General features: G+C 39.9%; 1 protein-coding gene and 1 long non-coding RNA gene across 8 annotated transcripts in view; both read left to right on the top strand.

Annotated features, from left to right (window-relative positions):
• Positions 1-5,729, top strand: part of SFSWAP (splicing factor SWAP) — a 94,428-nt gene extending 88,699 nt beyond the window's left edge. For 2 of the 7 annotated variants that reach the window (XM_084649364.1, XM_084649365.1), the window contains 3 exons: positions 681-851; positions 1,866-1,938; positions 5,321-5,727. In XM_084649364.1, the coding sequence (XP_084505490.1) occupies positions 681-851; positions 1,866-1,938; positions 5,321-5,386 (310 nt within the window). In that variant the 3' untranslated portion in view covers positions 5,387-5,727. Of the gene's footprint in view, positions 1-680; positions 852-1,865; positions 1,939-5,320 lie in introns of those variants that run through there. The other 5 variants (XM_084649369.1, XM_084649370.1, XM_084649366.1 and 2 more) reach the window with 4 other exon arrangements.
• Positions 5,730-20,535: 14,806 nt separating this feature from the next.
• On the top strand, positions 20,536-25,880 carry LOC311531822. Its single transcript, XR_014714286.1, has 3 exons — positions 20,536-20,654; positions 22,330-22,386; positions 25,072-25,880. It is a non-coding gene; the product is annotated as an uncharacterized lncRNA (long non-coding RNA).
• The last annotated feature ends 1,653 nt before the right edge of the window (positions 25,881-27,533 follow it).

Genomic DNA, 27,533 nt, shown 5'->3' with positions numbered 1-27,533 from the left:
TTATAGCGAACGGTCATATTGTCTACTCAAAGCAATCCCAAGCATATTGCTTTGGGTAGGACTATTGGAGATATACAGTAGCTCAGTTGTAATTTTGTTTCGGACTGAAGTTTGTCATGCAGTAGGTTTGGTCACAGAAGCAGATTCGTTAGCTTAGAAGGAAAATATAAGGTATCAGTTTGACTTTTAGATGAGACTGTCCATAGTTCTTCTAGAATGAATTAAAAAATAAAGACTGTGAACACTCATGCTTCAGGTCATTAGGGAGTTAGAATCAAACTTTCCCTACAGCCAGGTTATTTTATAATTGTCCATTACAGGATTTTCTTGCACCTTCCTCTGAAACATCTGATTCCTGACTGGTATGTTAATTCCTGTGTTTCTGTGAAGGTCAAGTAAGGGCTGAGGCGCAAGTACTCTTAATGCTCAGGTACTGGGTTGAAGTCTGGGAATCATAATGTATAGGTTAAGTATGAGGACTCCTGTGAGTTTTTCCTTCCTACTATCATAGGACTATAACTACCCATGGTATGATGGTTACAGTGCGTACTCGATGCACAAGGAGCACCTCATCCAGGAGGCCTAGAAAATCTGTTAGAAATGTCTAATATGATTTCTGCTTAAACTGGTTAACAACATATAATTTTAAATCTCCTCCAATAAAATGCTTCCTTTTTCAGAAGCCCACATGAAAAGAAGAAGAAACGACGGTCTAGATCATGTACCAAGTCCAAAGCTAGGTCTCATTCACCATCCATGTCACCAGGCAAACAGTCCACACAGAAGAACTCTGTACATTCAACTAGTGTGTCTCCTGTGGAGAGTAGGGAATCCAGCCAAGAACGCTCCAGGTAACACTTTCACAAGGGCATATGGTGATACTGACAGCTTTTGACCATGAATGTACCTTTTGATTGGATTTGTGCATGGAGAGTTGTAATACAAGTTATGCAGAGCTCCAAGAAGTTAGGGCTGTGAGTCAGTGTGGTTGCGGGGGGCGAGGGGGTACTAGAACTGTGCTGGGGACCTGAGATTGTGGGGAACCCTATGAGACTCTCAGGGCCAACTTTCAAAAAGGGTGAATTTTCTAAAAAAATATTTCAGGCGGGAGGAAATGCTAGAGAACTCAATTGCCCAGGGAAGAGTGAGTGTAAAATGTGAGAGATGAAACAGTCATTTAAGGGAGACACAACAGGAATAGCGCTCCTTTTCCATATAGACATCTCAGTGCAACTTGAACCAAAGTGATGCTACTGAGACCGCCATAATCATACAGTTAAAAGGTGGTTAAAGTTACTAAAAATCATAACACTTTGTTGGGATGGATTTCTTTGTTTTTCCTTTTGATTGTAATTGTTGTTGAGGATTCGTAACTGAATTACCCATTGAGTAGAGTCTGTTCACAGTTTCTGCACTGATACTCAGAGCTCTCTATAGCAGTAGTTCTCAAACTTTTGTGCTGGTGACCCCTTTCACACAGCAAGCCTTTGAGTGTGGACCCCCTCCCCCCCAATTAAAAACACTTTTTTTATATAGTTAACACCATTATAAATGCTGAAGGCAAAGCAGGGTTTTGGGTAGAGGCTGACAGCTTGCAAAACCTGCCTCCCCTCCCCCCAATGTAATTACCTCGCGACCTCCTGAGGGGTCCCAACCCCCAGTTTGAGAACCCCAGCTCTATAGCATTGGCCACAGGTATGTGAGAGATGACCTCTGTGACAGTGACCTGTATTGATTATAGTCCAGTGAAACATAAAAACTATTGAGCAATATGAGGGAGGCTTATGCACATACAAGACAGAATTGTTGCCTGAGATATAGCTAGAAAATATATACATTTCTAATTCTTAAGTTTTAATTTTTAGGGGCGTTTCTCAGGAAAAAGATGGCCAGATCTCTTCAGCAATCGTGTCTTCAGTGCAAAGTAAAATAACTCAGGTATAAATTAAGACGTTCTTTATTATTTAATGAAGTGTATTACCATCATTGTAGCATGCTCCTTTAGGTATTTTGTATAATTGTGTGATGTAGAACTTTAAGTATGGTGGGAGTCCATGCTCTTTGTTTTAATATTAAAATAGTTCATTGTACAATAAAATAGTTTTTCCAACTGCTATGCTTGCAAACTTTACCTGGCCTTATATTACACCATAACCAGTAATAAAAGTACAACAGGCTGAATTATGCTTTGAATGAGACTGTGCAATTCAGTCATCAGTGGCAAAAATTACTGAGAGTCTTAATTTGCCATGCAGCATCTTTTATTGAAGAACCTATCTTGACACCAGGTTAAGTTTGCAAAGCTCATGTGGGGGCAAAATCATTTTTCTTGTAAACTGTCAATATTTAATATTTATGTCACTGAGACCTAATAAACATGGATGCCATTTTTACTGAGACCTTTTTCAGAGCAGAACTGCTTCTGTTATATTAAATATTCTTTACTTTTGCTTAAACAGTTGTCATTGGTGGGGAAGGCTTAACCAGGCATAGGGGTGATAAAATAAAAGTAGAAAAGACTATTTCTAGAAACTGTTCAGTCATTGGCAATATTGTTCTGCATAAAAATATCTGCCAGCTACAGCTAGAAAATTTGAGTGAACGCTGGGACACTGATCTAGTATCATACTGTACTATCCAGATGAGTGAATTTCAACAGTAATAGGATCACCCAGTTTTTGGAAAATCATCATTGCAATGCGTAGGCATAATGGAAGAGTTAAAAAGAGTTGAAATGGACTTCCAATTGAAGTGCATTCTGTACTGCATTTCACAAGAAATATAGATGGAATGTAGAGGTGTAAGAGATGTGAGTGTGGTGCTTGGAAATAGGAAACATTTCATTCTGAGCTCTAGGGAGGAGTTTTCAGCTGACCATGCTTCCCTCGCCCCATTTACCCCACGGTTTGCTGTAGGGTTTTGTTTTGTGTTAACAGACTTCATTCTCCGTGTGTGTGTGAGAGATGTGTATACAGAGGGGTATGTAAAACAAGAAGTCCTAGTAGGTAATGGGGCCTTCATGTCTGCAGGGGCGTGCTTATCTCTTTGCATCTCTAATTTTTATAGATTAGGGTGGTGGTTGTTTTTTTTTACTACTGTGTCTGTGGATGCTACACATCCTATTAAAATTTTGGCTGAAAATAGACAAATAATACTTTCTAAAGTTTTTCTTCTGGTACTGAATTATAAATGTAAAAATAGGTTATTTGTAACAGGAAGTCCCTTAAATATAATAGTACCACAAGAACCACTTTTTTTTTTTTAAACAGATGTAGTAAGACTTATTTCCCATTTAGGCATAATATAGATGTACGTTATTTTGCTGTGGATCACTTCATGACTTTAACATCATGAATGGTTTCATCAAAGGCTTGTTTCTTATGCTAATCAAAATGATGTTTTAAAGCTATTTAATACATTCATTTCCTTTAACACAATTAATATTAAGAAAATATTGAGTTGATATTCAAACTATATTCCATTTCTTTTAAAAAAGATAATCCACATAAAATTTTAATTTGATTCAGTAGCTTAGTTTCTAAATGAGAGTATTTAACTTCCTTTGTATATGTCAGTTTTGAGGAAGACTGTTATAATGCCTTAATTACAGTTTTTATCATTTTCAGAAGCACAATTGCTATGGAGAAATTTGGCCCTTGATGACTTTTGTGTGTGTGCGCGCACGCTATTCGTTTTTCCCATTTTGTAGAAATTGATGATTCTTCCGGAAAATGAAAACTGTTCTTAAATGTAATTCCTGTATACACAAGTGGCTAGTACTTTACCCATTGCTCTGTCAAAGGAACACACTTCCAAAATACTTTTTTACTTTTTGCTGCAGAAAGAAAAACCAAGAAAAGGAATCAGAAATATAGCAACCAGAGGGGGAAAATAGAGACAGTTTTCTTAGTACATAGCTCTTAGTAATCTGCCAAGTAACTAATTATTAGTTAGCTATAAGAGGTGCTAGGGTCCTTGGAGTGAATTAAGTATCAGTTAGAAAAGCATAATTGAGACAGGTTTTTATTGTTACAAATAGCTCCTAGATAGACTAAATTGTTTCTGTGACAAGCAGTTTGTATTTGAGCTTTTGCTCAAAACACAATCGTAACAAGAGAAAAGGTATTATCTGCAGCCTTTGATGTCGGCTTCTCAGCCGCAGTAAATGTTAAAATATGTCTGAAGGACAGCTCCAACATTTTCAATAGTAGTTAAAACAGTTACTGTTTGCAAAAAGAGGAGGAGTGTGCTTTTGTTAGTGGAATTTCTGTGCTGTTTCTCCAAATCAGACTTACATTCAGGTCTCACAGATTTCTGAAACACAAGTAAATTAATTTTGCCAGTGGATAGAGCACTTTATTGGGACTCGGAAAAGCTGTGTTACCTGCTGGGTAACTTTGAGCAAGTGGTGGCCCTTCCTGGCCTCAGTTTCCCCGTCTATAAAGTGACAATAATGATATTGACATACTTCGTAAAGTGTTTTTAGATCTACAGATGAAAAGCAGTCTAAGTGCTAGATATTATCTTTTAGCCTATGTATAGCAAGTCATCTTCTGACATGCATTATGGAAGATGGATATTACTCTTTCAAAGTAAACACATTTTTAGTAATTTTGCATTTGGTATTCAGAAGCTTTTTTAAAATATTTTGTAGTCATAAAGCTTCACAGAAGCCATCAGGCTCAAGGTACATAAAATTACATTTCTTTTGTGAGGAACTGCCTCTACTGGATATTGGCAGGACCGAATTAAGTGCTGTGACTCTGGACAGGAGCTCTCTTATATTTCATTCTGACTTTGTGGAAGTACTTGTTTAAAATACTGTATACTAGTGTTCTAAAGGTGAATTTTAATTGCTGCAGCAAGAGTCTTCTCCAAATTCTCTTTTTTGGGGTGGGGGGGAGGGCGGCTTGGTACCATTGGAATCAGCGTATCATGAAAATGAAAGTTCATGCTGCAATGTATGCCCTTCATCTTGTGTTGTATTGTGTATAGCCACTGCCTCAGTTCCATTCTTTCCACCTACTCAGCTCACACATGTTCTACCCTATCATTTGTTGTTTCATTTCTCTTTCCTATTGAAATTTTTACAGTGAGATTTAATTCTTAGCTATTTAAAAAGTTTCCTTTTGTTTAAAATTATAGTATGTGGTTTTGTGAAATCAAGAGGCCAGTGCTTTTAAGTCCTGACTGAGTGTATTCACCCTCTGGGAAACTTACCAGTAGGACTGCTGACTTTAGTGCAGACAGTTCTCCATTTCAAACTCTTGATTAAAAACTAAGGAAACTTCTGACGATTTTTCCTCTCTACTCCCTATAGGATCTAATGGCCAAAGTGAGAGCGATGCTTGCGGCTTCCAAAAACATACAAACTAGTGCCTCCTGAGACTTGTTGAATTGACCATCAAGAAAACGGTGTGAAGAGGAACACTTTAAAAAACTGCCTCATCTCAAATGTACAGCCGACAAATTTAGCTCATTTTGGTTCAGATCTCTTTTGTCTGAAGTTATCAAAACCTGAAGAACTAAAAACCTTATCTGTACAGAACTGTTCCCTAGGAACTTCAATGACTTTTTGCACCCAGAATCTCTCTTGACAGCTTTTGGTTTTTGTAAATTGATTTTTTTGACTAATTCTTCAGTAAGATTTTATGATCAGCAGTCTGTATATATGTAAATATCATGTTTCTGTGATAAAGTATTACACAATAAAAGAGGAGAGAAACACCTTTTATTAGCAACACACTTGTTGGCGGGTGCTTAATTGTTTGAGTGGTTTTTTTCTTTACTGTCTTTTAAAGCAGTTCCTCAGGCAACGCTGTTGCTAAGTTGAACTGAAAAACACCTTTCAGTTTCTTTTGTGCATCAGATGATCTAAACACATACATTGCTCAGCATGTTACACCACAGTTGGTTTTCACACGGACTACAGAATTTTTTTTATCCTTTGTTAAACTCCAGTGTGCAGAGCACATCGGAAATATCTGTTGTTTTCAGTAACAGCCCCCTTCCTTCTTCAAGATGAGCCTCTGCATTTTCCCTCTTAAGGGATAACTGTTCCTGGCTTGTGAGCATCTGGAACCTGGGCCAGTGGGGCCACTCGCCCCTCTCTCTACCTCCCATCCTGGAAGGTTCCCCGGTAGTAAAAAGAGGAGTGACCACTCCTCAGTTGCTTCTAACAACCAAAGGTGCAGTGAGCTCGGATTACATACAAACGGTGTCCTTGTTGCTTTCTTTGTTAGTTTTTTTTTTTAAATCTTTCTGGCTTTTTAGAGAAAATTTTGTTTCCACTTAGTCAATCTGGCAAAATTAAAAAATATTTAAAAAAATAATCCCCTCTGGCACAAGCTTTGTCAGGTCCCTGAGTTTATCCATGTTGACTTTTAGAGACCTAGCTATACACTGAAAGTGATTCTTTGGCTGTTAGATCTGTGCTCCAAAGGAGTTAGATCTGCAGAGAGTGGATCCTGCTACGGAGGATAGATACAGGGATGCAAAACCCAGATATGGATCCAGAGGAAAAACAACAAAAATGCTGAGTATGGATATCTGGCTGCCGAGTATGGATCTGCATTCAGAGCCAAGAGCAATCCTGCATTTGGATCTAGCAGGTGAACATGAATCCAGGGTCATTGCTTGAGTTCAGATTCAACAGCCAAACTTGAAGGACTGCCAAGAATGAATCAGTTTGTCCAGGATCCAGACATCGTGAGGATCTGATATCTCTGTGAGCAATTTGTCTAGTGATTCTTTATCACTGAGACCCCCCCCTGAATCTACCCAGGTTGGTGTGGTCCGCTACTGCAAGTTCCAGAATCTTTGCAGAATTGTTTGCCTTTCTGGTTCTATGCCCAACATAGCAGCGTTAGGAAGCAGATCCTCTGTGGCAGTCCTCACAACACGGATAAGGGAAAGTACGTTAAAAGCTTCTGATCAGACCTGGAATGCTAGATTCTGTTACAGTGCAGAGTTTTAATGTTGTGCTTCCTCTGTGGCCATTGTCAGATGCCCTGCTTGTCTGGGAGAGGGATTTTCCCCTTCTGGTGCCCCATCTGTCTGGCCCTTCCTTCTAGGCAAAAAGAAAGGTCTAGATCCCTTCTTAGACTCTTGTAAGTCCAGTTTCAAACCAGTACTACATTAATGCTCCTAGGGAACTTTTAGTGCACACCTGCAGGGTCCAAGCAGGCTAATTGGTATGGATTAAAATTTACACCCCTCTAATGCAGACTGAAGTACCATGCCCCATACTGTCTGAAGTCTTGGATACCAGTTTACTTGGTTCTGAAATTGTCAGTTCCCTTAGTTCTGGGTAGGACATTTTCCGGTTCTCTTGGGTTTCCAGCAAGTCCATGATGGGTAAGTCTAGTAGAAATTCAGCTGCCCCGGACCAGGTTTACGAGAATACAGCTGCTGAGAACTGGTGCTTGGATCAGAGGCTCCCTTAGGATTTGAGGGTCATATACTCACCACAGTTCTATCAGTTCTGAGATCTCATGGACCCAAAGATTTCTCTGCTATGCAGCCTCCATAGGAAAAACAGGTTCCTGTGTCATAGAATCAGTCTGCTTCAGAAAGTCCTGCCTATTGACTTCAGAGCCTCTTTTTTGCTTTTGCATTCAAGGGTTGCTGTTTCTTCAGGGAATTAAAGGCACATTGCTAAGGTTCTTCAGAGAATAGAGTGCTGACGATCCTATTTAGATTTAGAACTGTATATGTGGGACTGAGAACCATTCTGATATCCAACATCAAAAATACACTGACAGATCCAGGTGACTCCTCTCATAGGAGCTAATTTTATTGACACTGTGGGCTACCTGTCTCTAATTATAACTAGCTCCAAACTTTTCAGGTCCAGGTCTCAGTCCACCATGTAGTATGCAATGTTTAGGTTTGGGTAGTGACTTGGGTAGCAACCCTGTACGAGTAGTACAAACAAAGAGGGGTGCCCATCCTTACCTTACCACGGATTTCCTTGGATCCCTCATTAGATCCTAAATCTCTTTTGCTGCAATTTAAGGGAGATTTAGGTTAGACCAGTGGTTCCCAAACTGGGGTTCACAAAATGTTACGGTGTTCTCGGGGGAAAAAATTCCCTAATGGTGAACAGAGCTGTCTCTAGGGTCCCCAGGCAGCATGGGGTCTGCAGCCTGGATCCCCTGGACTTCCAAGAGCTAAGCAGATCAAAGCAAGCATATCTATCACACTGAGGAGATTTAAACTTCAAGACTCCTTATACGAAATAGAAAGGGAGGTGGATATTTTTTTCTGTTTTTAAAATTAAATAGGTAACTAGTATTTGTTTTTAAAATTATTATGAAGAACAAGCTTAAGCTTGGTTGTAACCTGCGTTGTTTGCCTGGACTGCTCGAGGCCTGAATGCTTGTGCCGGAGGAACTCTGAGTTGGCTTCTTAAAAACCTTCATGCTGTTTCACATCTGATACTCCTTGATGAAACATAGGAGCCTTGTCATATAACAGGCTTATTCAAAGTGATATATGTTACAAAAGTGAGATCTTAGAAGGGTGTTGCTGTTTTATTAATGTAATAAAAATACTGTAATGATACATAATAATAATAATAGTGTGTAATAAGCATGTCATTAAAAACAAATTTTATATTTCCAAGATCACTGCTTTTATAATTTATACTCAGGTAAAGGAGAAAATCCCTGGAAATATTCATTTTTAGGAGGGGGTTTGGAAAACTTGACATTTTAATGAAAGGGGTTCACAAGTCGTTAAAGTTTGGGAACCACTGGGTTAGACCTTAGTAAAAACTCCTAACTGTAAGAGTAGTTAAGCACTGTAACAATTTACCTCTGCCAAAGACATTTGATGGTCATCTCTGTTCCAACTTCTGATACACAGATTGACATCCTTTCTGCACCTTATGAATGACAGGATTGTTCTGTGTAACTAAAGTGTTTGGGGGTAGTTACTTTTCTTTGAGAGTTTAAAAAAAATAGACCAAATTCACGAGTGTAACGCTTGAGATGTACTGCCAATACGGCAGAATAGGTGCATTGGTCACGCTCTAGGGGTGTTCCCTTCTCGCATGAACCTAAGGGATTGTAATTTTTATCCACATCAAGCTCATAGGCTTCTATTAAACACTGGTCAGGTTGTTCTCTGTACTATATCTCTAGGAAGATGCCATTCTTGATAGCTTAGAGATTTACTGAGATACAAGCCTAATGACTATTTCCTTTTAAGTTACATTTTTACAGAACAGGTGGTCTTGTCTGTATCTGCCTCCCAACTGTCTAAGATGCCTTGATTTTCATCTCTTTCAGCCAGTAGCCTGTCTGAATGTCCCTGAGCCTCACTAGCATTTTTGAATTTTTGCTTGAATATCTATATGGGTCTGAAGCATATCTATAAGTTTCCCCAAGCTCTTGGAGAAATGGAGCTAATGCAAGAGGAGTCAGTCAGTCATGGTCTAAAGGTTATCTATGTAAAATGCACTATATGTTTTACAACTATGACCCAACAGGGTCAGCTGCCTGGAAATGTCACTCCTCGTTCAGGTTCTGTGGCATCCCCTCATGCTATCTTCATTGCATTATTGTGGTACTGTTACAATAACTATATGGTTTTAGCAAAAATTCTTCCTTGTTAAAATTTGATTTGGGGAGAATGAGACTTTTAGTTGCCTTCGTTCAGTCATGACCTGGCATCCAGAACCAATGCTTCTTTTCAGAGTTCTGTCCTTATTTACCTAGAACTTCTCAGTCTATCTCTTTGGGAGTTGTACTAATTAAATTCCCACAATTAAACTCCCACAAGTAGAAATATGCAAAGGCCATTCAAAGGAAAACATTAAAATATATCTGTAAACAGAGTTCTTTGAGATGAACCTCTGCATGTTTACACTCCCTGTCCACCTTCCCCACTTCAGAGTCTCAGGTTAGGAATTCTTCAGTTAGTGGAAGGAACTGAGGGATCGTAGGGGCCACTTCCTCTTTTATATCCTTGGAAGTGTTGTAACAATTGATGCTACACATTTACCATAATTGTGAGCTCAACAGTAAAAAGTAAGTGAAAGTTCACAAGATGTCACAATAACCTATAACAAACATTGATGGGAAAGGGGGACTGAATTAGTCCAAAGAAAAAGGCCTACTGATATAACTCAAGGACTGTGTTTAAAACCATGCCTGATAAACCAAAGGAGTTGAGGACTAACAAACCAAAATTGGCATTTCAGATATTAGGCCTAATTGGTGGACAAAATAATGAGCGGATGGGCTATTTCACCTATCACCACTTTTTGGAGTCTTTTTAAAGAAAGACTTTGGGGAGAAATATTGGCCATGGGAGCAAGCGTCACGATCTTAGCTGCCACCCCCATCATCTCCTGAGACCCTGGATCTTTGTCTTAATTCTGAAAGATGTCCTGACCAGTCCAGGCCAGAGAGAAGGACCCAGCTAATACTGCCAGCTCTGGCTGAATCTTAAACATCACCTGTCATGTGACATGTCTCTCCCCCTCCTCCCATCTCTCTATCCACCCACCATGTGCCCTTTTCCTTCCCCAGCTTATTTCTTCTTTTCTTTCCCTCTTCTTTTGCCTTCTGTGTAATTAGAGAAGACTGCATATTTTGCAAAACTGTTGTAAGCCTGTGACCAGAAAGAGGCAGCTGAATGGATGAAAGGATGTCAATCTGTGTATCAGAAGTTGAAATGGAGATGACAATCAAATGTCTTTGGCAGAGGTAAGTTGTTACAGTGCTTAACTACTCTTACAGTTAAGAGTTTTTACTGATGTCTAACCCAGTGGTTCCCAAACTTCAACAACTTGTGAAACCCTTTCATTAAAATGTCAGTGCCCTAAGCAGCCTGATGCTGGTACAAGTTTGCCAGGTTTCAGGGTGGTGATAAAATCCTGAGCTATGCCTCTGTTTCTCAAGCAGTGGGATTGTAAGTTTCAGAGTTACCAGCAGGATAGTGAGTTTGTGTGTGTGTTTTTTGGAGGGGGTGAGAGAACCTGGATTTGTGCAGGAAATGGCCCACCTTGATTATCATGCACATTGAGAGTTGTCACTTTGGATGGGCTATTACCAGCAGGAGAGTGAATTTGTGTGGGGGGGTGGAGGGTGAGAAAACCTGGATTTGTGCTGGAAATGGCCCAACTTGATGATCACTTTAGATAAGCTATTACCAGCAGGACAGTGGGGTGGGAGGAGGTATTGTTTTATGATCTCTGTGTGAATATAAAGTCTGCTGCAGTTTCCACGGTATGCATCCGATGAAGTGAGCTGTAGCTCACGAAAGCTCATGCTCAAATAAATTGGTTAGTCTCTAAGGTGCCACAAGTACTCCTTTTCTTTTTGGGATTGTAAGTGAGAGTCAACGCCAGAGACAGAAGCTTCATTTTCTGTCTTTGCTGTTCTTTTCTTTCCCTTGTTGGTCTTGTTTTGTCTTCTAGGAAATGGGATTGGGCTTTTAACAGCAATATCGACGGCTCCAACCCATCTCAGCTAACTTCTCTCCCCCACCCCTCACCCCCGCCCCCCAAAGGACAGTTATTGCCATCTTTAATGCCATGTTAGAGACTGTCAGACAAAGGGTATTTTTCCCTTCTTAAAAACTCCAGGAAAGGGGGAGCAAGGGATGTTGTTAAAATTAAAACATTACTTGATACTTTACATTTCAAATGCTTTGACTGTTTTTCCTTTTTTGTATGTTTAGTAAAAGGTTAAAAAGGTATTTAATGGTGTGTTTGCCATGTTATTAAGTAGGTTGAAGTTTCTTGACCCTGACCCTTGTTTAAAACTGCTTAATGTTGGACAATGACACAGTCATGTTAACATCTTTTACTCTCTGGGCACATACACTCCATCTAAATTCATACACCAGAACCCTCCAGGATGGGAAGGGGAAGGAGGGTGAGTGGACACAATGGACACCACTTTCCAGAAGGTTCCAGAAGCTTGTGGCGTAGGCGTCTTGATCCCACAAATGTCAATATGCGGAGGTTCATCTCGAAAAACCTCCAGTTATAGGGAAGCAACCAGCATTTCCTTAGCATGCAGTGTTCTCTAGTAAGTTTTTAAAGATTATTCAACAGACTTATGTTCTCCAGAGATCCAGGGCTCTTGCCGAATATAAAAATTTTCATGCTGTTAAGAAAAATAATTTTGAAAGTTAGGGAAGATGCTATCTTGCCTTTATAAACTGCTAATAACAAATGCCAATTATGCTTTTTTGAAGGCTTGTGAAATTGATATAATTACAAGTTCATTTATAATGCCTTCTATGTAGTTCAATGAGATTGTTTAAATCATTTTTAAATAGAGTTAAAATGGTCCGAAAGCTAGGTTGAAAGTGACTGCAAAAAAGCAATAATTGAAAAGTAGATCAATTAAGATTGTCGTCTTTTTCCAAGGCTGAACTATATAGTTTTACAGTTGCTGAGTTACATAAACCTCTAAAATTGGTTGCTGTAAGCTCTGAATTAAAGGGGTTAAGTGTAGAGGAGGGAGACAAGTCTTTGGACTAAAAATGATATTTAGAGCAAGCATAGTCCTGGCAGGCAGAAGATGAAGTATTTTTCCTGCAATAAGTATGCTGAAGATAATATTTTAATGAAGCTTTTTGGACATTGGCTTTTTATCTCCACTATTTCATTTTATTTAGTCAGAGCTGGTGTTGGAAAGGGGTAAGGCAGATCTGTGATGGGCTGCCATTTTTTTTAAAAGGAAATATTTAAAGAGAGTTGTGTGTGTTAGAAGAAATATGTCAGCCAAGATTGTTGAGAAACTAGTGTTTTGGATGCCTCAATCTTTAGGCGTTTAGTGAGAGGCACCTTTAAAGGGACCTGATTGTGAAAGGGATGGAGGACTCAATGCTTTCTGAAAATGTTTTAATTACAGTAGTGGTGGTTCTAGTGTGCTAACAATGCGAGGATATTTTTGAGCATTCATTAGAGAAGGATGTATGAGAGTACACTGTGAAACCCCATTCATTCAAACAGTCAGGCTGGGGGTGATTTTGATTTCCATAATGTAAGGCCGATTAGCACCACACAAGTGAATTATACATACGCTAAATAAGGAATTCCACAACTGGACACCCTCTTCTGAAAACAATCAACTCCTGAAAGTTTTTATTCCATCAACTGCAACATCCCGTTGAGTTCAGCTACCTCAGAGTATGTGTAATGGGAGAGGTAGTCTCCAAAATAGCTATAAGGATTTCAAAGATTAGAACCAGGGCCTTCAAATGGATCTAAAAACAAGTGAAACATGTTGCTAGCATGTTGGCCAAAGGTCTAATAATGTTGGAGTTTGGATGCTACCACCCACATCCTTGATAATTTTGTCCAGGAAAGCCAGAATGGTGGCAGATGTGACAATAGTTGCCAAGGCTATTGGCACTAAATGTCCATTTCTTGAGAGCTTGGCTGCACTACCAAACATGTTGGTTGTCAGGTTGGTTTATAGCAGTCATGAGGAACAGGGATCTTATTCACATACAGCAAGCCATATGTTTGACTCCGAAATTGCCACAAGAGTTATTAGAGTTCAGCAAGGAAGGTGGAAAGATTGTCCTTTTGTTTGATTTTCTTGCTTCTAAGGAGATTTTCTAATTCAGCTAGTCCTTACAGTGAAGTGGGACGAGTTCTTCTCAATGAGTAGTACCTGAATACGTGATTGGAGATAGCTCATTCTCTATTTGGCCAGCATGTCTTTTTGTGTTGCATCACTTATGTGGTGACTTGTCTAGCTGCATCTCATGTAATAAAAATGAATGCTGAATAGAAAATCTGTCCTCGAGTTTAAAATGCTTTGCTGCTTTTTCTTTTTTTAAGTGGTGCTGAGTCGAGTCAAGGCTTAATGCTTACTAAATTTCAGACAAGCCCTTGTACCTTTATCATTACTCTGGCTTCTTTGGTCCTTGCAGAGTATTATCTTTTAAAATAAAAATAAGTAGATCAAGTAAAATATCACCCACAACTTCTGTCTTAGACATAAACCCTTCCCAGCGAATGTGTCTTGGTGGCACATCGTGCCTGACTCTCTGCATAATGCAGATCCATCTGATTTCCATAAATTCCCTTTCTGTGTGAAAGATACTTGCTGTTCTGTTCCATGTCGAGCCTTGCTTCTCTCTTGACCCATGATCATTTGAGGTTTTAAAATAGTGTTTATTCTAAGGTTGGCCTAATAGGAAATGGTCTGATCATTTAAGAAATAGGGTTTGAATGCCTACTGAGGGACTGCTGTCTGGCCAGTAGCCAGAAGGCTGGTAGTTGTAATGCATGGCCTTCAAATTAGGAGGTATAGAGCTGTGGGTGGAAAGGGAGGAAGAGAATGGGTCCTCAGGACTTTGTTAGATGGCACACATGGCACATGCCACTCACATGGCAAAGTTTTTCTTCAAGGGGAGCTGTGTTGACTACAAAGAACCACAAGGGTTGGTAGCTCCAACTCAGCAGCACTTTCTTTTTTTTTTTTTTTTTTTGGAAAGGGGAGAGAAGAGAAAAACAGACAGATAAAATCCCAAACTTGGTGATCAAGTTGGCTTCAGCTGCCTTCCTGCTTTCTGTAATTTTTACTTGAAGTGAGAGAAAACAGTAATGTTTCTCATATGTAGTTTAGACTTTTCACAAGCAATAGTAGCTTGGGTATGTTTCTATTTAACTTATATTTAACCAATGATAATTGGCAGAGCTAAGGGTTCTCTGAGCAATGTACAGCACCATACCTGGGGCATTGAGATCTTTTATTGGTTACCTAAAGTACAATGAAACTGAATCATCTAATAGGTAACATATATCAATTGCATCCATCCTTTCACTATCTAGTTCTCATAAAATTTAATGGTTTGTTCTGGCACAAGAAAAGGGGGGTTCAGTACATAGAATAAAAGGTTTTGATTTTTTTTTGTTTACATGTCTCAATATGTAAAGGAAAATAAATATATGTATAAAAATAATTTAAAATAATATATATAAAATGAAGGGGAGGGATAACTCAGTGGTTTGAGCATTGGCCGCGAAACCCAGGGTTGTGAGTTCAGTCCTTGAGGGGGCCATTTGGAGGTCTGGGGCAAAAAAAATTGGGGATTGGCCATGCTTTGAGCAGGGGGTTGGACTAGATGCCGTGCTGAGGTCCCTTCCAGCCCTGAGGTTCTATTCTATGAATGGGGATGCAGCATAGATTTTACTCACTTGCTGTAGACAGCTGTGCAGTGTAAAAATTTATGGGAATTTATATTTCTCCTCCCAACTGGAGTCAAAACCCTTACTACAATTTTATGATAAAATAAGTGACAGGTTGAATGCCAATTTTGTCATAAAATAAAAAAAGAAAAAAGCCCAACTCTTCAATAAAATAGGTTAGCCTGTTTTGTGGCTGCTTTATCGATTTATTCTCTTTAAAAATTTTGTTGCTTAATGTCTTCTTAAAACATTTTTCTTTCCCTGTAACAAAATCTTATTTTTTTTCCCCCTTCAGTGTGTCCAAGGCGAATGAGACGGAGTGTTAGCTCCAGGAAAATGTAACGTTAAACTGCATTTTCACACAGTATTTTTAGTGTTTACTGTGGCTTGTTCACATTTAACAACTGTCCCAAGGGGTAGTTGTGTTGTCCAGGAATAAAAAAATGAGATTTGGTTTTTTTCTACTTACCAAATGATTTGTTTGTAAGTGGAAAATTTCATAGTATTAAATGAAAAAAGTGCTTGACAGCATAATTTCTGTATACGTGCTCCCATTTAGAAATCGATACTATTTGTTTTTTACAGTCTTCATGTACCTGCTCGAAGTATAATGTGTAACCTTAGGTTTAACAAGTAATGTAAATTTTTGTGTCTGGCATCTCAAATGGAATGTGTAACCAAGGTGGGGGCAGTGGGCATTTATGTGTGTGCACTTTGCCATAGTCCCTATCTGTATCGGTGACTAACCCACCATACACGTTGGCACTGTTCGAGAGTAACTCAGGATATTGTTGTTGTCCTTCAGAGTTAAGGTCCATTGACAGAGGTCTCATTGCCAATAATGTACCTGAAGCCTGTCTTTTTTGTCTCGCTGTTTCATGAGTATTAGATTACAAATATTTTGAGGATAAAAACAAAAATGCTAAAAATAGATACATGCATGTTGCAGTGAACTTCAGTTATAAAGAAGGCTTGTTTCTGACTTCTTTACTTATCCCTCATTCGATAAGTGCCCCGATGATGTAAGGGTCTCAGACCTAATAGTCATTAGTTCTACCACTTGCAAAGGGTCAAACCTTGCTTCCACTGAAGTCTAACACAACTTACATTGACTTCAATGGAAGGAGGACTGGATCCAAACCTACATTAAAGCATGGTGGGAGATGAGGGCTTTTTCATGCACTGACCAGTTTTGTCCCAAGTCTTGCTTGTCAGGTAATAGCCATTTGTTTCCTATTGCTCGGAGCAGAACATGAGTCTTTCATCCACCTGTTCTCTACCAAATTCAAGTTCTTCATGCAGTTGGTTATGAATTCAGTGTCTGTGCTTCTTCACCTAGGATTGTTGTATCCTTCTGTTGTTTTCCACATAGCTTTTAATTTTGCTGTCAGTAGTCTGCAGTCTCAGATCATTATATCTGTTGCAGCTTCAGATCAGTCCTTTTATGCTGTGTGATGAGTCAAATCCCTCAGTTTTGATGAATACGAAGTGGAGGGTCACTTAAATCCATCTCCTGGCTCAGTGTGAACTGCCACATCTTTTGCAGACTCACTTATTTTTAGGCATTGCAGATTTTCTGTTTTCTAAATAATGGATGGAATTATAAAAACAGTAATAAAAGAAGCAAAGGGAGCTTCTAAAAGCTGTTTGCATTCTTGGCTTGCCCATGTTGCCTTTATCATGTGGAAGAAATATTGTCCTAGTTTATCAGCAGGCAGTTGAGTCACACCCTTTTGACCCCAATGATGAATGTCCTTCAGAAACCTTTGAGTCACAGCAATTCTGAAGAAAGGACTGAACTCCGACTTCTCTGCTGAACATACTCATTAGCTGCTTTAGTACGGCCTAGAATGTGGCTCCATAATAACTTGTGTATGTCCCAGAGGTCTTTTCCTTTCAGCATATTAAATATCTTAATGATCCATCAGCCATCTCATGTACAGCCTCTGAAAAAGGCAAAATCTATTGTGGGAGCAGGTCTTCATTATATCTAGAGATATCATTTTGTTGCCTCTGCTGAACAGTTGCTGGGTGTCCTAACTTCCACTTTTAGGTCAGCCTCCATCAAATTAATACTGAATTCATACTGATATTGACTAGAACTATTGCTCTGTCAAGGAGCTGTCAGCTATTGAGGTCTATTTGCATTCTGTTGACATTGATCATAATTTCCCATCCGTTGTCATGCTCAAACGCTTTGTAGCATAACATATTTTGTTAGATGTCAATTATTCTTGAGATTATAAATCCCAGTTCCCATTGCTGCGACTTTATGTACCCAGGGAGTATTGAGTACTGTTCTCTCACAGTTTGTCAATAAGGCAACACAAATTATTACAGTTCAGCATTCATTATGCATTTGGGATGCATGGAGGGGAGAAAGGACACTGCTAATCCTCTTCTGCTTTCTGAATCCCTAAGGCTGGATATTTTGTTGAATTTAGAACATCCCTATTATCACCTATGTAGAAATTCTGTAGCAAAGTCTCTTTAACTCGCTATTGAACTGACTCACAAGGACACATCCCAGTCAAGATGAGTTTGTCTTGCATGTTTCTTCTCCTATCCCACCCCACACAGCAATTACGGACAGAGTATGACCCCATCTACTAAGAAGCAAGGAAGTGAAAGATAAATCAATCAAATTTATTATATAAGGGCAAATCGACCCACTTCCGTTCTAGTTTTCTTTGCCTCCTGACCTGGAAGCATGGGCTGTGAAGGCACACTACTCAAATATCAGTTATTTTCAGCTCATAAGCTAATTTGGCTATAATCTTTTAAGACTTTGTTTGAAATCCTCCTCCAAAATACAGCCCTAAGATGTGAACACTCTCAGGTTTTTTGGTTGAATTATTTTTCTAGTGCGACTTAACTGCTAGCACTTTCTGCATATTTTGTTTTGCCTCCAGCCAGCTCCTTTCATCACCAGAACTGCAGCTGAGTGCAATGTTTGGAACAGTTGGTTGAAAGTGAATATGTGCTTGCCCACTAATTAGATCTTCTAGAAGGCACTCCCTCTTCCTGCAACCAGCTTTCATGGTATTGTGCCTGCACTATTCTATCCGTAAATACAACCACGAAAGAATGCCTGGTAAGGCATATAATATAAAACAACGTATACCTTTGATCTCACCTTAATTTCCCTTACCATGGATAAACACTGGAGATTAAATTTAGGTGAAAAAGTGCTCTGCTGGATTTTGTATATTCTTGAAGCAAGCTTCAATTTAGTCCTGCTGGTTGTAACAAATCCTCATTTACCCTCCAATGATCTTGTAAAGTCCCAAGTACCTCATTTCATGCTTTTGCGTGAAAAAGAATGCCTGTTGACACGCGTGAGTCCTTCACATGTGCAGAGTGACAGGTGCTACAAACACACACAGCTCTGCCAATCCACTTTAACACTGACCTACAACTCTGCTAATCCTGGGCCTCTGACACAGTTTGCTCGGGAAACATGCTGTGGAGAAATGTCATCGGAGAGCTAGACTGATGCTGTCAAATTCATTTTTCTCTTTAGACCTAAGCCACGTTTAAACTACAGTTATCTAGAGAGGAAAGTCAGTCATTTCATGATAATACTTGACTTTTATATAGTGTAACAAACAATAATCAATCTGCACAGCAACCCAGTGAGGTCACTAAAATCCCAGTTGTTGTGACAGGGCAATAGGCAGGCAGGTGTTGACTTACCTACTTACCACATACTGAATGGGCAGACCAGTGATACCTGGTCCTTGCATTTCTAAAGCCAGGCCTGATCCAGTCGTCTTTGCAGTCTCTCTTCTTGTAATGCCTCAGAACATATTCCTAAGGGGAAAAAATCCTACATTTCCTTTTATTTCATCACATGGTGACAGGCCAGATTTTGGATTTCATATATATTTTTTTAAAAATCCAAGTTTGTTGTTCACAGCACTGCTGACATTTTCTGCATCTTTGGTGCATGCTGTTATTTTCAGTGATTGCATTGCTGTCCATCAGAGAGATAACCCATACCCCTTTAATTTTGCTCATACCAACTGCCCTTGCTATAAGTTAGGTGTTAGACATGGAAATGGGGCCAAGCATAGGAACCTCCTCAAGAAATAAAACATTGTCATGGTGTCCCACTACAAGAAAGGTGTCTGATGAAATGGCCATCCCCATTGGCTGCTGATTTGTGATAAAGGCTTAACAAGGTAACATTTTTTCCTCTTCAGGATGTAGTGTGACAGGCTGAAAAAAGATGGGGCCTTTCTGTTTTGAGCAGAGCAGATGAAGTAATTTATGATTTCAGCCAAAAAGCTGTAGTAATGATAATCCTTTTTTAATCAAGTGCTCATTGCCCACAGAACTTTGAGTGCCCGACCATAAACATAACAAAACCCAGTAATTCTCAAACAGCGTTATGACCCCAGTAAGTCTGATGACATGTATAAAGTACACATGCACGCACACTCGCTACAGTCCTGCAGCCCACCTCCAGTAAATACCTCCCCCCTCAGGAGAAGATAAAAGGCAAATAGTCACTTAACTTCACCTGGAAACCAATCTCACATGAGCTCTGACAGAGTGAGAGGATAAGTACTCCAGAGCTGCAAGCCCTCTGTGGAGGAGCCTCCTGTCCCCTCAGATTCATAGAATGGGATGCTCAGCAGTGACAATGCCATCTGGCAGTGCAGTGGTGGGAGCTGAGAGGTTCCTCAGGTGCACCACTCTTGTATGACTTACGACATTATGTACACAAAGTAAAACCGGTCGGCATACTTGCTAAACTAGAGGCAGCCAGTTCAGTTGATTGTAGCAGGAGTGTCAGGCTCACACCCACAAGAGACAGATTTCCAACTCTTCTGTGGTGAGGATGATATCCTTATGATCATCATCAGAGTGGGCTCTCTTCTCTCCACTTGCAATTGCACACACCACTTCCCCATCTGTTGGGATGGTACAACATCCCTGTAATAATTGCAGCAGTTACTCAAATGGAAAAGTAACGTTAGGAAAGTATTTTCATCTGTCTTTTAAAATGCTTCAGCAGCTTAAAACAAAGAGGAAGGCCAACCCCATATGACCAGGCAGCCTTCTGAGTCCCATGGTTTGGGACCCTCAGATTTAACACTTTGAGAAGTCCTGACTAGCTGCAGCCTGCAAGTGGTTTTGAAAAGTACCCATCAGGAGGGATTTTCAAAAACACCTAAGGGAATTAGAGCATCTTTTATAAAGGCATCCACTCTTGATTTAAAGACTCCAAGTAGGGTCTCTTTAAAGACTACCATAGATTTCACATACACCATAAAGGCTTCTGTGGGACTTAGGTCTCCATGTTCATTTTGTGATCAAATCTGACTCCCAGGTTGAAAATTTTACTTTTGTAGTTCCAGGTATTTTCCTCCAGCCCACAAAGGAAGAAATATGGCCATCTGAATCTCTACCCCGTTACCTTCATATCCACTCTGCAAATGCTGTCAGCAGGAAAAGAATTGGAATTGCCTATGATACCCTGGTAAGGTTATGGGAACTTTGCCTGACTTTTTGGTAGAGGAAAGGTAGTTTTCTACTTGGGGAACTATTTAATTGCAAAGATGAATGTCACATGCGTGATCCCCCACAACATGTGACAAAAGTTGCCTGAACCAATGTTGCTGAGAGAGCCTGATATGCTGCTGATGTAACATTTCCAGAGCTAACTTCTCCAGATACGTTTAGGAATAGGATATGACAGCATGTGGTCTGGGAGGTATCTGTAGTTAGACATGAGTGATGTCTGAAATGTATGTGATGCTCTTAAAATGCTCCCCGTGCTTTCATATCACATCGCCAGCAGGCTCATGCATTGTAGTCTCTTTATACGTACCTGAATATGCCTGTGCTCCGCTGCATCTCCCACTTTCACTATCTGCATGAATATGAACTGGATGACTTTTTAAAATAGAAAATGATAGAAATTGACAGCTACAACCTCACGTTGTGCAAAGAAAATAACACTGGACACACATCTGTTAATCACATTACATTCCCACTGTTTGCAATCTCCCTTCAAAACCAGCATTGGCTAATAATGACTGACAGCATCACAACTAGCAAAAATTAAAACCATTATTCACAGAGATGTGACTTCCTTCCTTTTTCAAAGCTTTCTATATTAAGGTAGCACAGATAATGTGACAAGGAGGACATTGAATGATCTATTACCTGCTGGATCCCAGAGTACTGTAAAAATGAGAGCAGTGCTGGCAAACCGGATGAAATTTGTCCAACTTTATTTAACTGAGTAGCATTCACTTAGCTCTGAGAGCCTATTGATAACCCTTGCACAATGAAAGCATTGGTAGAGTAATTTGAGTTGAGCAATTAACACACTCACACTACTAGGCACTGAATGAAAATGTGTTTATGCTTTTAAGGTCATTACGAACTTGCAGGTTTAATAGACCACAACCTGTGACCAGCAGGAGGACCTAAGGGAGTAACTTGAGGATTTTCTTCCCTAGATAATGGCAAGACTTGGGCTGGGCATGACTGCACCACCTGCTTTAGAGAGGTGATAAAACTGGGTCCCTGCCTTATTAGAAAAGAGAGGGGGCTTAGTGAGGACTCTGATGCTTCATCCCCCTTGGTCCAGGCATGATGCAGAAGACTTCTGCTCAATAGGATTTTTGGAGATGGTTAAGGATGTGCTTCCCAGAATGATGAAAGAGTGGAAAAGAGCTTTTTTTCTTTTTCTTTTTTTCTTTTTTTTTTTGGAGAGGGCAGGCTGCTAGTGTTCTTTTTGGAACAATTATTTTTATGTTGATGGGGTTTTGTTGTAGTATTAATGTCAGGGCACCTAGAGCTTTGTGTAGAAGTCTTATTATTTAAATCAAAATAAATAGGTCTTCTTTGCCTTGCCTTTCTATCTGTAGACACCACAATAAAGGGATAAGTGGGAGAGAGATTAAAACAAAACGATCAAGATTGGGATAGGTGAAATGAGCCCTGTTCCATGGAGTGGTAGGTAGTGATGAGGAAGTATATGCTTAGTCCCCGCAACTGTTAGGTTTTAAAGAGAACCATCCATCTTGCTCAGTACAGAACGCTGAAATTCACATGCTCAGAGCACAGTGGGCTGTGTAGGAACTCTGAAATGTAGTTGAAAAATAAATTTGTGTCTTATTCATTACTCAGTGTATTTTTTGCAGACAATGCCGAGGAGTGTGAATTCAGCAGTCCTGTTCAAGACGCGTACAATGGCAGGGGTGAGCCATCTTTCACACAAACAAATTCCAGATACGAAGTGTTTCAAAGGAAACAATTTCCTTTGCCTTTTTGCTGTAAGAATATGATGATGCAGTACATGCTACCATTCAGCCTTTAACAATGGCCCTGTTGTGGCCAATTTCCCTGTCTGAACGAGGAAAGGGAGGATAGAATATTCTCAGCAAATGGAGCAAAGCATCGAGCCTGTGGAAATCTAGATACGAATGAGTTCAGTAAACTGCATGTGGCAGTTTGTTCAGGTTCAGCCAAACAGCTTAACATCCTGCAATTGACCACCCTCTAGGAGGCCAGAGAATGGACTTGGGGAATAATTCCTCCCATCATGTACCACAACAAAAGGTCAGAGGTTTATTCCATTCTACGCAACAAAGAAACAATGGTAACCCCAATGTCAATATCTAAAGCTACAAAATGGAATCTGAAATAATAGTTCTGTCTGGCTATTTGGCCCAGTCATAGAGCATTCTGGGTAATTCAAGGGGAAGAACGCTTTTTTAAGGGCTCCCAGTTTGGATGAACTTTCAATAAACTATACAACATTAACAAGTTTCTGACAGGAAAGATCTAGACAGCTGCAATCCAGTCGCTGAGCACAGCAAATCAGTGATTCCAATGTTTACACTAGCACATTAGACTTTTAAGTTTATAGCAGTGTGTCTTGAACTCAAAGACCAAACTGACCATCACCAGACTCTGGGGATAGTTTAAAATGCAAACTTTCCAGATGTCTCCTCATATAAATGTTGGGGTTTTCAAGATCAATATCTGTATTTTTCAGTGCTGGCCTTCCATTAATAAACTATACAAGCCTTACGTTACAATAGATGCTCCAGTGAAGTTAGATTTAACTGCTACTTCCTTCACGGTCATAGCAGAGCCAGTGATCCAATTCAGGCATCATCACTGATACAAAGCAGCTTCTCAGCAGTAAGTGAACTGTTACCTTAATGAACAGCTTTCCAGTACTTTTCTATCCATATCATATATCCTGAGTTTAACTGAAATTTCAGCCTTTTCATTGTAAAAAGCTTTCACTTCCATCTCCCTTAGCCTAGACAGAAATTCGGCGTACAAGTGGTTTGCAGAACCTTTTATACAGTTTGTGATATCTTCAGTAGAATGGATTGCTTGTAAAATTCTATCTCAGTCCCTAGGATGTGACAGAGAACTGCATTTTTGTTGTGTGTTCATACAGTGTCTAGCACTGTGGGTTCTGGATGACTGCAACTCCTAGGTGGTACTGCAATACAAATAAAAATGCTAACTAAATCCATGTACGCTTTTCCCCATCCTCTTAACTGGTACGATAGAGGGCTGGCGGATTTTAGCATGTTGCTACAAATGTACAACTACATATACAAGAGAAGTATAGGGTATCTAAATTCTGCATCAAAGTTTGTACAAATGCTCTGTGGTTAATTATACAGATATGAACACTGATGGCTGTTTGGTAGCATGCAGCTGTAAATAGCTCTTGTGTCTAGTTACATATGTACTTATTAAGCACCACTTATTAAGCAGTGCTTTGCGCAGAGAACAGGGATGCTACTCATTTTGCTTAATGTTTGCCAAGCAAAATAAGTTCTAGGTGGTGGCCAGGCCATTCAGAGAGTTACAAAGGAGTTAAGAAAGAGATATCTCCCGTATCATTGCCCCTATGGCTGGGCATATTGCAAGATGTTATCACCTTTGGCTAGCTGGGTACCTGTAAATGGCAAAGTCTGGGTGTCAGATTGGATGGGCTTGTTTAATGGTCAGATCAGGTATGGTAAATCCTATGTGTCCCTCCGGCATTAAGCCCTCACACCCCTAATATAATAAAGTAATTATGTGACCCTTTTCAGAGAATGACTCTGACAACCAAAAGGTTTGATTATTCTGAAAACAGCCAGGAAGCTATTTTAAAAAAGAAGAAAAGTGGGGCTGTTTGCAGGGAGGTGGGGAGGGAGGGAAACTTTAAAACACACAAGAACCTGATTCGAATGCATAACTGTATCAACAGCCACCCAAACAATTGTTTTATAAATAAAATGAAGTGTTTCATTGCAGTGTAAAAATGGTTCTTTCAAAAGAGGCAGTGGACTGTAAATGGAGAACAAGTTAGTCTCTGAATAACAAATCAAATTAATTTTTTATTCTGCCAACTGCTGTCATGAAATAACCAGAAAAAAAAGCTGTAACCAGTGTGTTTGTGAAGAAAGACTGTAAATCACTGAATCTAACTTTTTAAAATTGAAATGTCTGGAGGAAGAATCATAGAATCATAGAATATCAGGGTTGGAAGGGACCCCAGAAGGTCATCTAGTCCAACCCCCTGCTCAAAGCAGGACCAATTCCCAGTTAAATCATCCCAGCCAGGGCTTTGTCAAGCCTGACCTTAAAAACCTCTAAGGAAGGAGATTCTACCACCTCCCTAGGTAACGCATTCCAGTGTTTCACCACCCTCTTAGTGAAAAAGTTTTTCCTAATATCCAATCTAAACCTCCCCCACTGCAAGAGCTGTTGCAGTGTCTTGAAATGCCCATGAAAATTCAAAAGGGAGAAAAGGAATACATTAAATTGTCTAATTTGTAACGTAACACCAGCCTGCCCTTTCCACTCTCTGTATCAACAGAAATGTTAACAGAATAATTCTTCATCGTAAAATGTTTTTGTGTGACTAGATCTACTGGAGTGCTGTGGAGACTCTAAAACAGAGACACGGGTTGGCTCTAGCAAAAAAGAATCATCCCCTTGTGACAACACCAGAGTGAACACTTTTTGGGGAGACTGACTGTAAACAAACAAAGGTAAAATCACCTTAGTAGCATTGTCATCATCGCAAACAATCCCAAAGGGATGTAGATCAAGCACCACCCAGACTGATCTGCAGCGAGGTCTTTAAAGTGGTGAAGCTGGATATTCAGTTTATGTCCATCACGAGTGACAGTCTTATGCCACCAAAGCTTTTGCCACGTGATTGCTGGACTTGTAGCGGCATTCCTTGGTAAACATGCTCCATAATACATTGGTCTTCCATCTGAATAATATGTCTGTACCAAGAAAGCTGCCTCAACTACACCAGGCCTGATGGAGGCAGTTAGTGGTTCACCTATAAATATCCTCATTACTGAACTTGTCCTGCCACTTAATGTGGAGCAGCTAATGGAGATGACAAGAATTGAAATGTCAATCCTCTGCTCTTCAGCCTTCCTCGGTATACGCATTTCTCTTCCGTACCATGAAGATGGTGTAACTGTGGTTCCACAGCTTTTGTAGTAAGTGTGATGTCCCAACATCTACATAGAGACACTGAAGAGCCCGTAACATGGCAGAGGCTGTTGCTTTATGAGCATCCACATCTTTTGAGCACCCTTCCAGTCCTGCCTGTGATGTTCCCAAGTATTTGACAGTTGCCAACTGCTCCATCTTCTATCTGGACAGATAGATACTGAGGCAGTTGTAATTTAAAGTTTGGAGGCAGCTTGATGGTAACGGCCAGCAACTCATTACAAGATCTCATTACAAGATCGAGCTCTTAGACTGCTACTGGGTTGTGCAATATCTAAATCTAAATAAATAAAATGCACTGAAAAACAGAGGGAGATTCCTGAGATGTTTTGGTACTTCCATGTCATCGCCTGTAAAATCCATTATGTTTTTCAATATATGGGATTTTAAAAATATTTTTAATATATGGGCACCTCTGAACCAGGCAGAGCATGGGCTTGAACTGGGTGTCTCACATCCCAGGTAAGTGCCCTCAGCACTGTGGGAGGAGGTGGGGTGTGTGTGCGGGTGAGAGAGAGTTTTTTTTCCCCCTTTTTGGTTCCACATCAGAATGAAATATTTCAAAACCTCAATTTTTTTCACAAAATGCACTTGTTTTCTGGCTGAAGGCAACCTGAGTGACCTGCTATGCCAGAGCAGGGTCGTCTGATCCCATCACATTACCAATAAAGACCCTTGGATCATTCAGTGAAACATGTTCATTCAACCACCATGTTCTGCTTCTCATCTTCTTCACAAGGTTTTCTCCCCCTGTCCCGTCTTTCCTTTTTCTCTCTCATCTGCTACCTCCTCTTCCTTTATTATCCCATGCATTCCTTCCCTTAGACGAGCAGGTGCCATCAGCACTCTCCCTTATGCTTTGCCTACAATCACTTGCAAATTGGACACATGTTCGAATGCTGCCTTAAAACCTAAATCGCAACTGGTTCTTCTACGCTGAAATAGTTGGGCATTAGGAACGTATTTATTTTTACTAGTAGCTCAATGCTTTTGCAGGCACTACTGCATTTCTAGAAATAAAAAGTGAAGATGAATAAAAATATTAATTCCCTTTCCGCCTCTTCAAAAAAAAAAAAAATCACACACGCTGAATGTACTACTGCGAAAAGGCAGGCCACCGGAACATAAATACCATATTTTGGTAGTCTCTAAGGCCCCCACCCTTTACAAATGGTAGAACCCCTGCTGTTTCCCTTGGTGTCGACAAGGCCAGTAATCAATTTAAAAAAATAATTTAATAATTATTCAGTGAGACTGTGCAACTTAGAGCTGTCTTGGGTATTTTTAGCCAATTACATGGGATTTTGAAGTAGAAGTAGGACAGATTGCTCAACAGCCAGCAAACAAGAGAATGCTCTGACTCATGCCCAGTTGGTAATTCCTCTTGATTGAAAGGATTTAAATAATGAATAACTGACCAGCGTGTGTGCGTATATCAGATGCTGCTTTGAGCTGTGCGCGTGTGTGAAGGGAAAGAATAAAAGACATCCCACTCTTTGAATGTTTTTGGAAAAAAGTAGGTTTAAGTAATTACAGTTACATTGTTAATAAGATAATGCTAGTAGTTGCAAGAGAGATCAGACCCCCCCCCTAATGATGCTCTGTGCTGTACAGAGTTAGATAGCCCTTGCAACAAACAGCTTACAATCTAGACAGACAAGACAAAGGAGAATGGAGATATTATCCCCCAGTTTGCAGATTGGGGCTGAGACACGGAGATTGCTGTGCTGGAGATCACATGAAATCTGTGCCACACCTGGAATTTGAACCCAGATCTGAGTCCCATCCAATGCCTGAACCACAAGACCATTCCTTCTGAGCTACAGAAGATGGGCTAAACTTTCTGCCAATATAT

The sequence above is a fragment of the Lepidochelys olivacea genome (genome assembly GCF_965140295.1).
Source record: "Lepidochelys olivacea isolate rLepOli2 genome assembly, chromosome: 15".
Lineage (NCBI taxonomy): Eukaryota > Metazoa > Chordata > Testudines > Cheloniidae > Lepidochelys > Lepidochelys olivacea.
The sequence above is the reverse complement of the archived record's forward strand: the minus strand, read 5'-3'. Positions and strand labels throughout refer to the sequence as shown.